Raw genomic sequence first — 15,426 nt, 5'->3', positions numbered from 1 at the left:
CCCCTCCCAACCGAAAAAGAGAGCTTTCCGCTTGAACAATTTGACAGCGCGTAGATTTGGCGCAAAACGTTTTGCCTAATTTGCAAAAGTTCTCGCAGAATCTGCGATCTCTGCTGGCCAGTAATTCTGTTGCTAATGTGAGCATTTCGCTGGGAGTCGCCTTCTTTAATTGGCAGCGCTTAGTTTGATGTCTTGGGGTCTTGGGGTCTTGGTACTGGCAGAACCCTGAGAACTTTGGAGAACGAGAACCAAGAGCCAAGAACCAAGAACCCAGAACCCAGAAGTTGAAGGGACTTGGCTAAGTGCGCGTAATTAGCGCAACTTTGCAGCAAAAACTCCTTGACAAATTCCCCCCCATATATATTCAAGTCAAGCTTAAACGCAATTGCTGGCATTTGGTTTTGTCATGCCACAGGACATCTCACCCCTCCTCAGAATCCCCCCTTTTTGGGTGCAGAAGTTCTGCTGACAGTGATGAATGATGCTGGGAGCCACAAAGTTGCCGCTGCCACGACTTTTCAGCGCTGACTTTTCCTGCACTTTTGCATTTCATCAAACAAAAGCGCACAGGAGCACCCTCAGATGGAAGACCATGCATAGGTATACCTATGCCATGTATACTATACAGTGCCGTGGTACAGTGGCATAGAAAAGTCCTTGGCACATCCTTGCAAGATTCTGTGCAAAGTTTGTGATTGAGCTAGGAAAGTTTGCTCGACTGCCGCTGGCTGCTTGTGTATGAAACCTGCGTAATTTGTTTCTAATTAGTTGAATGCACATTGTTGGGGATGCTACCCACCGGAGTTCACTTCTAATTCCCCTTGAGTCGGCAACAGGATACGGAGTTCGGTGAGTTTTGCATACCTGCAAATATCCGAAAAAAGAGGCTGAGGCTATTTTTTTTTCTGTTTCCTGTCACATTTTCACATGGTATCTACCTAATTATGGAAATTCTTGTTAGGGCTTAATGATATTAAGGCTAAAAATATACAAAACTGTCATATAAATGGTATTAATTACTATCAAAAAAAATTACTAGGGTTTGACATTACATTACACTCGATATTATTGAATTTTTTTGTGACAAATCACATTTAGATTTGGTACTTTTCATATCAAATGCTACTCTTTTTATTTAATTCACACTGTCATTTAAAAACCCAAAAATTTCACGTTTATTATGAAAACAATATGGCCAATTAGTTTAAATTTTGAATATTTTTTTCAAATCCTTGGTTTAAATTATGTTACTTTATAATACATTTTTGAACCTTAAAAAAATATGATTAATTTTATTTTTCAAAAAACTAGTTCAACATAATTTTGGTAGGCACTATCAACTGATTTTGATGCATTTTCCTGAATGCACTTACAATCGCATTGGATTTCATATTTGCAATCAGAACCACATCAAATGGTAATTTAATAGTCCAAGTGACACCCAAAAAAAAGAAGGAAAACATTCCGGGGATGGGTGAAATCCGCACAATAACTGCAAATCAGCGAAGACAGGCATACCAAAAGCATCTTTCCGGCACGCACATCATAAACATAAATTTCCCACCCACACTCCCAGAAAATCCCCCCCCCCCCCCCATCCCACCGATCTGAAGGAAAAACTTTTCCACACACAAAACAAAACGGAAATGAATTTCCGCATAAAATCCGAGTGCAGCGAATGTCGCCCGCTCTCTTTTTGCACTTACTTTGTGCGGCGACTATAAACTTAGCTTTCATACTTACTTTCCTGCCCAGCTGTCCTGTTCCTGTCCTGTCGGCTCCCCTTTCTTTTTTTGGCATAGCAACCGCCCCCCCTGACAACATTGTTGGGCGCCCCTGTCCTTCAGCTACAAAATTCTCATGCAAAATGCAACATGAAAGGCGAAAAAAACTTTGCCAGTCGCTGAAAATAGAAAACTCTACACCAAAAAAAAAAAATAAAATAAAGAAAAAGACGGAAGTGCACAAAAAATTGGGCGTTTGTTCGGGAGTCTGGCAATACAAATAATGAAGATACAAAAAACAAAATTGTACTAAACTACACAGAGCGGCCAGAGGAATTATAATAAAATGTTGTCACAAAGTTTTTTCAGTCACTGTTATAGAACCACAACAGCAACAACAACAACAGCAGGGCATAAGGCAAACAATAACAACAACTTTTCAAATTAAACTTTTATCCAATTTTAGCATATTAAAGTTGGCAAACAAACGCCGAACCAGAAAAAGCCAAGCGTGAGCAGCATTTGAGAGCGGTTTCAGTTGGGATAAGTTTCGGTTTTCGGTTTAACGAGGGCTGTGGGATGGGTTGCCGCCGGGCAGCTACCTAATCTATTTACGATTAGCCCTCGAAGGAGGGTCCCAATGGGGGGGGGGACTAACACTGGAACGCACTTTACGCACGCCAGTTGGCAATTGCCTTTGTCCGTCTTAATTAATTTGCCAACTGCCAGCAGCAAGCAGACCTGAAGCTGAGCTTAGCTTTTAACTGAAATGCAAAGCATTTGTCCAGGAGCACAGTGGTTCAAAGGGCTAAGAAAATATGAAACGAAATAAAGTTAAAAATTTTAGGTTTATGAAAAATTTATTTAACATATTTTTGTTTTCCATGAAATATTATTATGCCATTTTTAATGGTTGTTTATATTTTTTTCACATATTCATTATTAAAAATATTATTGTGTAAACAATTTGTTTCCTTAAAACTTCTAACTTTAAAGATATTATTGAAAATCGGAGTTATATTTCTTAAGACACTTTCTAGCCCTCGGTGCATATAAAATGCTATACTATCTAAATTGCACCACTATGAACCTCGGTTCTACACTTAAAAAAGTAAACGTCGTGAATTTTATAAATTTCTATAAAAATTGTAAAATTTATTTTTAATCTAAGATCAAATTTCTTTAGTTTAAAAAGGTTCATTTTATTTTAAAAAATATACATAAAGATTAGATGGTATTTTTAAATTCTAGAAAAATCATCATCTACTCAAATATTGTAAAATTCTGTGCAATTTATTTTTTTAATGTAAAATTTATAAGAAAAACCAAAGAATGTTGATCAAAAATATTTAATTTGGATCATAAATTTTTTTATAGGATGCTCAAAAGTGCCACATATTATAATTTTAAATAAAATTAATTTGTTTTTCTATTTTTCCTATACCTCCAAACCACTGTGCCAGCTTCACTTCTCTCATTGTTAGCATCCTTGTCATTCTTAATTTCGCGCTAAGCTCGCGGCATGGACACGGAGAGCGAAAAAATCTTTAACTCAAATTGCCAAATCCAATTTTTTAACGGCCTTGTCGCCCGTCTATCCCCATCCCGCCCCCCAATCCAGCCCAACCCAACCCAATGCCACCCCTTTTCCGCCCACGGAACAACCTTCGTCTGGCTGACAAACGGCAGCACTTTTGTAAAGTGTCACAATGTGTTGGACATGTCAGGGCAAAAGGGGCTCCTTTTTGTTTTTTGGTCGGGGAAGGTAACCCGAGAATGACTGAACTTAATGTGGCACATATTTCGGCTGTCGCAGCCAAGCGGATCCCTTTTTCTTTTGTTTATGTGGTGGTCCTGCCACATTAAAAATTAAAAGTCACACAAAAAAAAGGAGGACAATGCGAGGTCCTTTGGCTAATAAAAAACAAGTGGGAGGTAAACATAATTGCTTCGGTTTGTTCTTGAACTCAACGGGCCACAGATGCTGGCCACGGCGCGTATGCGCAATATTTCAGTCACTCAGCCACATTAACCTAAAAAGCCAAAGCAATTTGCATAAAATATGCTTTTTAATTCGTTACAGTCGTCAACCAGAAGTACGCGGTTCAGGTGCACGACGAATACGTGATGACGGGCAACACGGCGGTGCTAAAGTGTCAGGTAAGCGAAACCCCTCCCCTTTTCTCCCAGTGCACAACCCCATCCACATCCATCATCCAAAATGTCAGCGGGATTTTGTGGCCCTTGCCTTTGGGCTAGTCACCACACACACACACACACACCGCGCGAAAATTCACTTAGCCCACAAATCCCATTTACTTGATCCGTAAACCCACAAAACCCACAAAACCACCACCAACGTAACCCACCAAAATGCGCTCATCAAATTTGCTTATCCCAATCCCGAACCCACCACTCGACTGTTTATTATCACAGGTGCCCAGCTACATGTCGGAATTCGTGATAGTCACCGCCTGGGTGCAGGACACCGGGATGCATCTGTATCCGAACACGGACATCGGCGGCAAGTACACGGTGCTATCGAACGGCGAATTGTACATAAATAATGCGGGGCCCAATGATGCGTACAAAAGCTACACATGCCGCACTGTAAATAGACTGACAGGTACGTGATAATCGCATTGCCAGCTTAATCGTCCAGCTGAGCGATGCATGAGTTCCTCCGGACTTCGGACTGGGGACTTTGGACTGGGGACTTCGGACACTCCGGACATCCCGGACTCAGGACTACGGATCAGTCCCGCACTGATGGCTCTGGGTGGGGCAGCTATAATTAAGTTGAATAAATAACCAATGAAGGGCGTTTTGTGGGGCGGCACTCACCGTGTTTGCCACGACAATTAAGGAGCTTTTTTCTTATACATAAAGCATGCTGAAAATCCAGCATATATCATTCTTATAGCCAAAGCCTCTTATGGTCAGGTTGTTTTTAATTTCACCAGCTTAATTGCCAAAATAAACATTACCCTTTTTTATGTTCCTTTAAAATTACAGGCCGTATACGACTAGAGTTAAAACAATATATAAAGATTTTAATATTTAATATTTTGGAGTTATTAGTGGTGTTTCTGAACTCACATATCAAAATTGCCTTAAAATTTTATTGTGTTTGCAACTCTGCTTAATTTAATTTAATTTAGCTCCTAAAAATATATTTCAAAGAGCTTTAACTTAAATATGTTTGAAAAGCCTTCACAGATTTTTAAAAAGTGGACTATTGACTCTAAATTTCTAAAAAATCCAGGCGAATACTTGTTTGGTTATAAAACCTACATAATCAAATCTGGGATCAATCCAATTTGTTGCTATATTATTTTATCCACCTCCTTTAAAGGCTTTCTAATTTTATTGTTAGAAGACTTTGCTCAGAGAATTTAATTCCCAGAATAAACACTGGCCTGTGCCTTTTTCTGTCTTTTCTACTTAAGTCCCAGCAAACAAGAAGTAGTTTGTCCTCTTTGGCCAAAGTCAATTTGTCGTTTTGTGCATAATTTATGATGCGTGACATTCAATCGCCAGGCAAAGGGCATTGAGCTCTGGGGAGTTCTGCTCCAAAATGGAATCTCCTGAATCTCCTCCATGCGTACATACAAATGTAGATTTAGATATATAATATATATGTATAACTGATTCTGGGTGTGTGTCGACACAGTCAATACGTGAGATCCTGCCGAGATAAATTCTCTCCCTTATTTGAAGTTTATTGTGTGTGAAAATGCGCTTAAGCTGAATTTCTATTAGCCTTTGTGCGCATATTTCACATCATCAATCAATACGATAGAAGTTCACTCCTTTGAAAAAAAAGGGAAAAACCCCTTTTATTCTTTTCGTTTTCAATCTTTTCTTTATGCGAATGTAAGTGATTGTACGAATGTTCCTTTCTGTTTGTCCGATTTATTTACAGTTTGCTCTGTGTTTGCATCTTGAAAGCCGAATTTACATTATATTCCGGTTATGTTTTATGGCTTTTTCGCCCCCGGGTCATTTGTGGTTGCCAGTTCACCAGCTATAGCCAACTATTTGCTTAATTAATCAAATTGAATCGAGCCGCAAAAACCGCAAGTTTGCGCTCCAGTTTTGGCCAAAAGTGGAAATTATGAGCTGCATATTAGTTGGGCGAAACAATGCTAATTCGGGGGATTCCCCCACCCGCAACACCCGTATTTTGGCAACCACCTAAACACGCTGGAGTGGCACTCATTAAAAGTGTAACATGAGGATGGAGGATGTGTGTAGCGGTCATGAGTAATTCATTTATCAAGCACGGCGCATGCTGCATTTGGTTGGATCCTTTTACCTGGCCCACAAAAGCAAGCTACGGTTTTTAGGCACCTCCTCACGTAATTACAATTTAAACCAAAAATCCATTTATTTAGCACAATAACTCGACAGCCAAACAATGGAACCTGGTTTTCCCTACATGTAGCAGCCAAACAATGGCCCCCATAATGAAGATGCAGAATCGAGTTAGGCTGTGTATTATGCAGCAGCAGCAGCAGCTGTCCGATATCTCTAAAGTTCGTTATAGATTCCGATTCCGATGCCCCTGCCTTTGCCTTAATTTAGGAGCTGTGCGTGTCCTGTCTGCATCTGTAATAAAGGTTTTTCCCAGTCATAAAAAAAGGAACCATCAAGTAAGGAATAACAACAAAATGAGGGGCAGCCAGGTGGTTCTAGCAATCAAGTTGATTGCTTTCATTTACTTTCAATTAATTAAAATATATATACCCTTGGCAGGGACCGCAGGACATGCCATAAATTTGGGGGGGGGGGGGGGGGGGGGCGCTTTAAATCTAAGTAAATGCCACGGGGGGCCCACTGTCAGCTGGCATCACTTGAGCAATTTTTTCGCATATTTTTCAACGTTTTTCCCCTGGATTTTTTCCATTTTTTCCTCATCCCCAGGTGAAATACAAATTTCCACATATCCCGGCCGCATTATTGTAACAGAGCCCAAGGGCATGGTACAGCCGCGCATCAACGTGGAGAAGCATTCGATGCGGCATGTTGTCCTTAATGGCCAAACAACGTTGCCGTGCATAGCTCAAGGACATCCGGTGCCAACATATCGGTGAGTAAAACACAACAACCACATCGCGAAAATGTGCGCGAAAAAATCAACAAGAACAGCAGGAGCACTTGGTACACGTGGCCATGTCACAGGACACGGGACATCGGGACATCGGGAAATTGGGATGCAGGACGCAGGACGCAGCTCTCAGTGGGTTCGGCGGTATCCAACCCGCAGCCGCAGTTGGCGCACACTTTATGACAATGTGAAATATTTAACGCTCTCGGCAAATACAACAAAAAAAAAGCGGCGAAACGAACCGAAAAGCATAAAAAAATGTAAGGCCCCGCGATGTCAGAAAAAATCATAATAAAAATGTCAGCCAAATTGTCAAAATGTGGGACGCTCGGCGGCAAAGGAATGCCCTCCGGACGGCCCTGTGTGTGTGTGGGTCGAATTCGGGGTTAGGTCGAATCCCGCAGAGCCTCTCTATGCGATTCTCATGGGGGCAAGGGAGGTCAGCTTTGGGCTTGGAAGGGATAATAGGGGATAAGCCTATGATTAGGCACTTAGGAAGGACACTGATAAGTAAATAAACAGTCTTCGAAGGTATTTATAGTTAATTTCATGAAAATATAAATTTAGATTAGATAAAGAACTATGTTTTCGTAAGACAACGCAAAAAACTACAGATAAATTGATTAAGAAGATATATTGAATTTTTATACCCGTTACTCGTAGAGTAAAAGGGTATACTAGATTCGTCGGAAAGTATGTAACAGGCAGAAGGAAGCGTTTCCGACCCCATAAAGTATATATATTCTTGATCAGGATCACTAGCCGAGTCGATCTAGCCATGTCCGTCTGTCCGTCTGTCCGTCTGTCCGTCTGTCCGTCTGTCCGTCTGTCCGTATGAACGCTGAGATCTCGGAAACTATGAGAGTTACAATACTGGGATTAGGCACGCAGATTCCTGAGATTCCTGCGCAGCGCAAGTTTGTTTCAGTAGAGTGCCACGCCCACTCTAACGCCCACAAACCGCCCAAAACTGTGGCTCCTACAGTTTTGATGCTAGAATAAAAATTTTAACTGAAATGTAATGTTCTCATCAATACCTATCGATTGACCTAAAAAAAAGTTTGCCACGCCCACTTTAACGCCCACAAACCGCGAAAACCTGTGACGCCCACAATTTTTATGCTAGATAAAAAATTTTAACTGAAATGTATTCGTCTCGTCATTACCTATTGATTGACTCAAAAAAAAGTTTCCCACGCCCACTTTAACGCCCACAAACCGCAAAAACCTGTGACGCCCACAATTTTCATGCTAGATAAAAAATTGTAACTGAAATGTATTGGTCTCGTCGATACCTATCGATTGATCCAAAAAAAAATTTGCCACGCCCACTCTAACGCCCATAACGCTTAAATCTGTATACCGCCGGTAGGTGGCGCATTTTAATCTCGCTTTGCTGCTTGCATATCTCCATTTAGCTGAGTAACGGGTATCTGATAGTCGAGGTACTCGACTATAGCCTTCTTCCTTGTTTAAATTCTATTCATTTGTTGAATCTTAAAATAATATAATTATAAAGAGTTTCGTATTGGAAGAAGAGATATTTTATTTCATTTCAAGCTGCGATTAGTTTTACATAACATTAAAAAAAGATGCCTTCCAAGCCAGTAAAATCTTGGCCAACTTTATAGCATACGTTGCTGGCTGGTTATTTTTTGGGTCTTTTTTTAGCGTCCGTCAATTTTTGCTTACGGCCATTTTGGAGTACGGTGAACAGCTGCCAGTTTTGGACCGCGCCTACGTACATCAAAGTTGTTTATTGGACCAATCTTTCGTAGGCGTTTGTCTTGACGCGAGCCGGGGGATTCCCTGTCAGGGACACAAATCAATCAAAAGCTGAGCGGCGTTTATGGCCGAAATGGCAAATGGCTTTCCGAAACGTCGCTCAAGTTTTTAGCACTTTTAAGATAAGGATAAAAGGGAGGAGGGTGGAATCTGTCATTCATTCACATACACTGGCCACTTTGGCACTTGGCTCATCATGGCGATTTTCGGGCACTAAAACATGCATGTGGTGGGGGATGGGAATATGGATCCCCATACCATCCCTGTCCGAGCAGGATGCCATGTAATATGCCATTGTAGCTGGCGCCTCACGGTTCATGGCTGTCCTACGATTTTCCCTTAACTTTTACACTCCGAGGCTCCTTCGTCCTTCGGGCTGCATGCATAAAAAATGCGCCCAGGATGTGCCACATCGCGAGTGCCTTTCATTTGATGTCTCCCTGCTGTGGCGAGAAAGAGAAAGCCCCGAGAAAACCCAGTGAAAGCCCAGAGAGAAACCAAGGATCCCCAAAAAAGAATCGCGCGGGAGGCGATGAGTTTTGTTTGCCGCCGCTGCATTCTGCATTGTTTTCCAAAGGCGACCTGGAGGTCCTGGCTCATAAATGTGAAAATAGTTGGCCATGTTGTTGCTCAGTGCCATGGAACTCTGTTGTTTTTCGGTGTTTTTGTCTCGCTGGCTCGTATTTGAAATCCTTTTTTCATTGCATAGTTTCGGGCGAGTGACGCTTTTGTTTCGCTCGCAATTCCTTTGTGCCTTTTGTGTGCATTTGTATTCCTTGTAGTCCTGTCGATTCCATTCAGCTCCCGGTGCCATATTGATGCAGTTGTTGATAATCACTGACCATATTTCCAATTTAACAGCATTTCATATGCAAATAGCTCAGAGTCTGGAAATCCTACCCACCATCCCCCACCCCTCAACCACCCATGCATTGCGTGCTCGGCATTTTCCCTGATTTTAATTAAGAAATGCCATGCCAGGGGCAAATGGGCATGCCTTTGCTGCAACGTCCTCGTAAGACGAGAAATGCACTCAAGTGCAATTAAAGCCGAATTAAAATCAATAACTTTTTATGGGGAAAAAATCGGATTGCATATGTGCGCCTTGAAAATATTCAGCCATCAAGCAGATTATGACACGCGCACCAGATAAAAATGAAAAAAATATCTGTTGATTTACGCAATTGAGATATTTTCAACCTTCAACTACCGCCAGTATTCGATTTCTTTTGGTTGAAAAATGAACGCAAATCGAATTTGCAGTTTTTAAAAAATACCCTTTTATGATGGCTACATATAAGTATTTTATTTCGTTGTTATATAATTAAATAAAAATAATTTCTGGCATATGATGAATCTGGAAAACAAAACTGAAACCTAGACGTTTCATTTATTTTCGTTCTATTTCCCCCAAAGCTTTGTGCCAAAACAAATAAAGCATTCGATATGCCCGGCACATCTGCAATCCGAACATAAATACCCGTTAAATAAGGCAATGCATATGCATATATGTATAAATAAATCCCATACCGCACCCCATCCAACCTCGTTATGCCCACTTAAGTGCAATCATTTTTACGAACTATTGAAATATATTTCATCTGGCATGTGGACCTCGACCTGCACAACAAGCCAACAATCAAAAGATACGTGCAGTGCGCTGGGAAAAAAATGAACGGAAACAGGCGAAGCGAAATTATTGATAATTCAATCGTCATTTTGATTGGTTTAAAGCCCGCGAGCGCCACTCGCGTTCAACTGTCAAAATCTTGGGTAAATAAAGCGGAAATGAATTTCCCGATTGCCGATTCCCGATTTCCGCCGTGTTTGTCTTGGTTTTTGGTCCTTTGTTTGGGCGCCATTTCATCTCCCTGTCATCCTCTTCTTTTTTTCCAGGTGGTTCAAGGAGGAGAACGAGCAGCTGTTGCCACTGCAACTCAGCGAACGCATCACCATCGTATCCGCCGGGCTCCTCAAAATCACCAAGGTGCGTAGGTTACACTGGAAAAAAACAATTTTTGTACTTACCCCATTTGCATACTTCGTACAAATATATTTTTTTGACTAGTCCCCCGAACCAGAGCTTTATTAATAAATAAATATTTAATTATATTGGTGTTAAAATTCCAAAATAAGAGATGATCCTTAACTATTTAAACGACTTGCTGTTCATTTTCTAAAATAAGAGACCCAGATCTGTTCAAGTATAATTTTATTTGACTATAAAAAAGGAAATATTTAAAAATTTAATAAATTTATTCAAGTACCAAAAAAGTCCTCTCATCTTAAATATAAGGATTTCTTTGATATGCAAAAGCACACCCAGGAATTTTTTCTTTGAACCCATAAAGGACATAGTCAGACGGGCAAAGGGTGAAGGGATAGGATGGGAAACCCTGCTGATTGCCAATTGATTTCGTCCATTGCAGGCACGTCTCGAGGATAGTGGAAAATATTTGTGCTGGGTGAACAATACGGCGGGCGAGGAGACCATCCAAGTGTCGCTAACGGTGACAGGTGAGTGGGTCTGGGTTTCACTGTGTGTCTGTCGTGATGGCAGCAAAAAAAAAATGAAAAGGGTACTCAAAACACTTCTCTCATCCCCCTTGCAAACACAGCTCCTTTGACGGCGCACCTGCAGCCACAGGTGCAGACGGTCGATGTCGATAAGGATGCGCAATTCCAATGCATTGTCTCTGGCCATCCGGTCCACGACGTCAACTGGCTGCACGACGGCAAACCCATACTCAGGGACAATCGTGTTGAGGTGAGCAGGCACTCCCATATCATCCATAATTCAACTGGCTATCAAGCTCTCGAATAGAGAACCTAATAATACAGTTTTCAAGATTGCTCGTATGTGGAAAATATTCATTTCAATTTTTATAAAATATAGAAAATATATTATAAAATTTTTATCTAATCTTAATTTTGCTATTATTGGAATCTATGATTCGACTCTATGATTCGACTCTATGATTCGATTTTATGATTCGACTCTATGATTCGACTCTATGAATCGATTTTATGATTCGAATCTACGATTTGATTTTATGATTCGACTATATGATTCGACTCTATGATTCGTCTCTAAGATTAGACTCTATGATTCTACTCTATGACTCGAATCTATGAATCCATTTTATGATTCGGCTCTATGATTCGACAACATGATTCGACTCTATGATTCGACTCTATGATTCGACTACATGATTCGACTCTATGATTCGACTCTATAATGGCATCGACTATAGCGTTTTCTCTTGTTTTATGTATCACCTTTTCAGATCCTCACCGATCCACCAAGGCTGATTATTAAAAAGGTGCAAAAGGAGGACCCCGGCATGTACCAGTGCTTCGTGTCCAACGAGTGGGAGCAGATCCAATCGACCGCCGAGCTGCAGTTGGGCGGTGAGTAATGATATTGCCCTGCCCACTCGGGCTAATAAATTGGCCATCCATCGTTATGGCCATTAATAACCACTTATGACCGCCCACACACACACACACACACACATGGTCCCCCGAAACATTTCATCTCAATCAAAAGCGTAATTTCCTCCTCGAAGCCGGCGAATGACGACCGCAGACCGCACAAATAAATGTTTGTCATAATTGCATTTCATTATTTTCTAATTTAGCAAATTGCTAACATTTTTCACCGACAACAAAAACAACAAGAGCCATGCCAACAAATCACAGTGGGGCAACAACAATGAGGAGTTGGCCATAAAACGCAGCGACGACGACTTAATTTTATTACCAGCACTAAAAATCTAGCCGCAGACACTAAACAGCGGGGCATGGGCATGGTCTTTGAAGGGGGGTTGGATATCATGGATGGGGGAACACATTGTATCGCTTGAATTCCTTAGGGCCTGTCACACACTCACCCACTCAAATGAAACCGGAGCAGGATGAATCAGTACGCTTTGAGGGGTTTATGCGTGGCCTCAGTACGATTAACTCAAATCTGGGATCATCTGTATTACGATGGGGAGATAAAGATGCTAGCAGTTTAGTGGGGGTATTAACTCAAGTAATATGTGAAGAACCAGAATTAAGAAAGCTATATTTGATGGAAACTCCACCTTAATTTGTATAACGAGTTTTAATAAAAAACATTCGTTATGTTTATAGTTCTGTTCATAGGTTCCAACATTTTTTAAAACCTTCAGCTAAAAATCGGTAAAATATTCTTGCTAAATTTTATTTTTAACTTTAAAATGATATGGCCAAGGTCTGAAGACATGATTTTTATTTCAGAAGGCATTAAGTCAGATTGTCTTAATAAAAAGTATAACTTTTTAGCTATGTTCTCCCAATAACCTATCATCGTAATTTATGTATTCTTATTCTCTCTCTTCGAACCACAAGATTGATAGGATAATCCGCTTAATAGCCCTTATATCTGTGTAATCTCGTTATCCCATGTCGCATAAACATCACAGCAGACACATTCGCGCTTTGTCGCTTTGCGAACATTTTGTGATTTGCTTTTAGGCGCAAGCGGAAATTGATTTCGATATATTATTGGCATGCTTCGCACAATAGAGGGGGGAAAAGGGGGAAGAGTGCGGCAACCGGAAGTGGAATACCCCCTTCCCTTTTGCCTTCGGGTGTTAAAAGCCCATCCCCCCCCCCACCCACTCGCAACCACCGAGAAAAGCGCCATTAAGAGGCCGGATATGGCAGCAATTGTGTCAACGGTGCAACAGTATTTGGATGGTACACCATGGTGTGGGAATGTGTGTGTGCGAGTGCAAATAAATATGGCAGCTTATAACTGGAAAAAGCAGAGCCGAAAAATCCAGAGGAAATTGATACAATTTCCATCAGCTGGATAGCATTTGCTCGCTTGTCAAATGCATTTTCCGTTTGCCTTGGCTCCACATAAGCAATTCGCAAGGAAAAGCAATGAAAACTGAGCAAATGCTGTGCCAACGAAATGTGCAATCTGCTTTTGGCTAACAAAATGTTTTAAGAGAGATGGTAGACCTGCTTATGCCACATATCATTGAAGTATTCTAGGATGCAGAGCAAAGAGTTCCATTAAACCCCTTAAACGCTTAAGTTGAAGTTTAAATAATAAACTTAGTTTGCTGAGAATCAAATTAAAGTAAAATCTATGTAATGCATACCTTATAAATTCTAACTTAAAAATCACTTGAAAATAGTTAAAGCTGATGGTGAAAGATGACATGTTCATAAGATTTCCAATAACCTTTTCTGCCATTTCTTATTTATTATTTTGGGTCCTTTACAGTTTGAGAGTTCCTTTGAATGCTAGTTTAATGAAGATTTCCACACCCATTCAGCAGTGACTCATTCATGTGCATAATTAAGAAGCCAGCCATCGATGCAATCATCTTTCTGCAATCAAAAAAGTAAAGTTGAAGCCGGGGAGAGGATACAAGCCCAAACCCTGGAGCACATGAGCAGCAGCAGATCCTTTTCAGCAGGCACTAATGAAACTTCCACAGATTGACAGACAGACCTACACGTCCTTCCCACAGAATCCTCCTCATTTGAGCAAAGTTTTAAACCGACTCACCCCGACTTTCGTCCTTCCCGTTTAATGCTCATTTCAGATGCCTCGCCGGAACTGCTTTATTGGTTCTCCGAGCAGACGCTGCAGCCAGGACCCACGGTATCATTGAAGTGCGTAGCCACCGGAAATCCACTGCCTCAATTTACATGGTCCCTGGACGGATTTCCGGTGAGTTTAGCCGCCAAACTCCTGCTGAGCTTGAGGCGGAAATGCAGGCAGTACTTCCGTTTCCGCCAAGCATCTGCTGATAGTTAAACCCAAAATGATTCCTAGATATTTGTCACAGTTACTGTTATGCCAGTAACATTCATCTCCGTCTTTCTAGAGTATACATAAATATTTTAGAAACCGAATTTCCCTTTTGCCCAGCAAAACATCTCCCTAACAAAAAAAAAAATACTCAAAAACCAAGTGCATACTTGGGATGCCCATCTTTTGCTTTGGCCTTCCACAGCTCCACTCGAATTTTTTCGTTTCAAGAATTTCTGTTCTGTTGCCCTTTTTCCTTTTGGCCTGGCTATATTTTTGCAGGGATTTGTTTCGTTTATTTGCATAAATTTTCATTTTCCTTTCGAGAGTCCCACTCCGACTTTCCACTTTTCGGAGCTCTGCAAATTTTATGCACAATTCCAATCAATTCGATTTACATGATTTTTTCATTTCTCCGTGATTTCCCCCCTGAGCCTTCGAGAAGGACTCTTGCTAATTGGCCCACTACTCCGATAACGTATAACGAATAACGACGAATCCCCCTCTTCAGATACCAGACAGCTCGCGCTTTTTAGTGGGTCAATATGTTACCATCCACGACGATGTCATCAGCCACGTGAATATATCAAATGTCAAGGAGGAGGACGGCGGGGAGTACACCTGCACGGCCCAGAATGCAATTGGCAAGTGAGTAGCCGCGGTTCCATAAATAAAACACACATTTCGAGAGCACTTTCCTATAGGGACAGAGGTGGATCGCCTGAATGGTCTGGTTATGTTGCATAGGCTCCGATAGGGGCATAAAAAGCATTTCCATGCTAAATCATAAATTTAGCTGTAGCATAGGCACAAATAGAAAAAAAATATATAAAAGGCTTGGGGAAAAAAAACGAAACAATGGCCAGGCCTTGTTTGCAGGCAGGGGAGCGGCATAAAATCCAAACAATTTGCTGAGCCAAGACAACTGCCTTCTAGAGATGGAAGAGCTGTCTAAAACCAGACACGAAAAACCAATATAATGTTTGACTAAGAGGTTTTATTAATCA

At 41.1% G+C, this 15,426-nt stretch overlaps 1 protein-coding gene across 8 annotated transcripts in view; it reads left to right on the top strand.

Annotated features, from left to right (window-relative positions):
• Nucleotides 1–15,426, top strand: part of Dscam4 (Down syndrome cell adhesion molecule 4) — a 50,553-nt gene that overhangs the window by 17,997 nt on the left and 17,130 nt on the right. For all 8 annotated transcript variants that reach the window (XR_010653901.2, XR_010653902.2, XM_017078710.4 and 5 more), the window contains exons 6-14: nt 3,808–3,884; nt 4,161–4,350; nt 6,651–6,816; nt 10,516–10,606; nt 11,049–11,136; nt 11,238–11,386; nt 11,907–12,030; nt 14,211–14,338; nt 14,931–15,067. Coding sequence is in view for 6 of the 8 variants with exons in the window: in XM_017078710.4 (XP_016934199.2) it covers nt 3,808–3,884; nt 4,161–4,350; nt 6,651–6,816; nt 10,516–10,606; nt 11,049–11,136; nt 11,238–11,386; nt 11,907–12,030; nt 14,211–14,338; nt 14,931–15,067 (1,150 nt within the window). In the remaining 2 variants the exon portion in view is untranslated. The remainder of the gene's footprint in view (nt 1–3,807; nt 3,885–4,160; nt 4,351–6,650; nt 6,817–10,515; nt 10,607–11,048; nt 11,137–11,237; nt 11,387–11,906; nt 12,031–14,210; nt 14,339–14,930; nt 15,068–15,426) is intronic.

This window comes from Drosophila suzukii, chromosome 3, assembly GCF_043229965.1.
Source record: "Drosophila suzukii chromosome 3, CBGP_Dsuzu_IsoJpt1.0, whole genome shotgun sequence".
Lineage (NCBI taxonomy): Eukaryota > Metazoa > Arthropoda > Insecta > Diptera > Drosophilidae > Drosophila > Drosophila suzukii.
The sequence above is the reverse complement of the archived record's forward strand: the minus strand, read 5'-3'. Positions and strand labels throughout refer to the sequence as shown.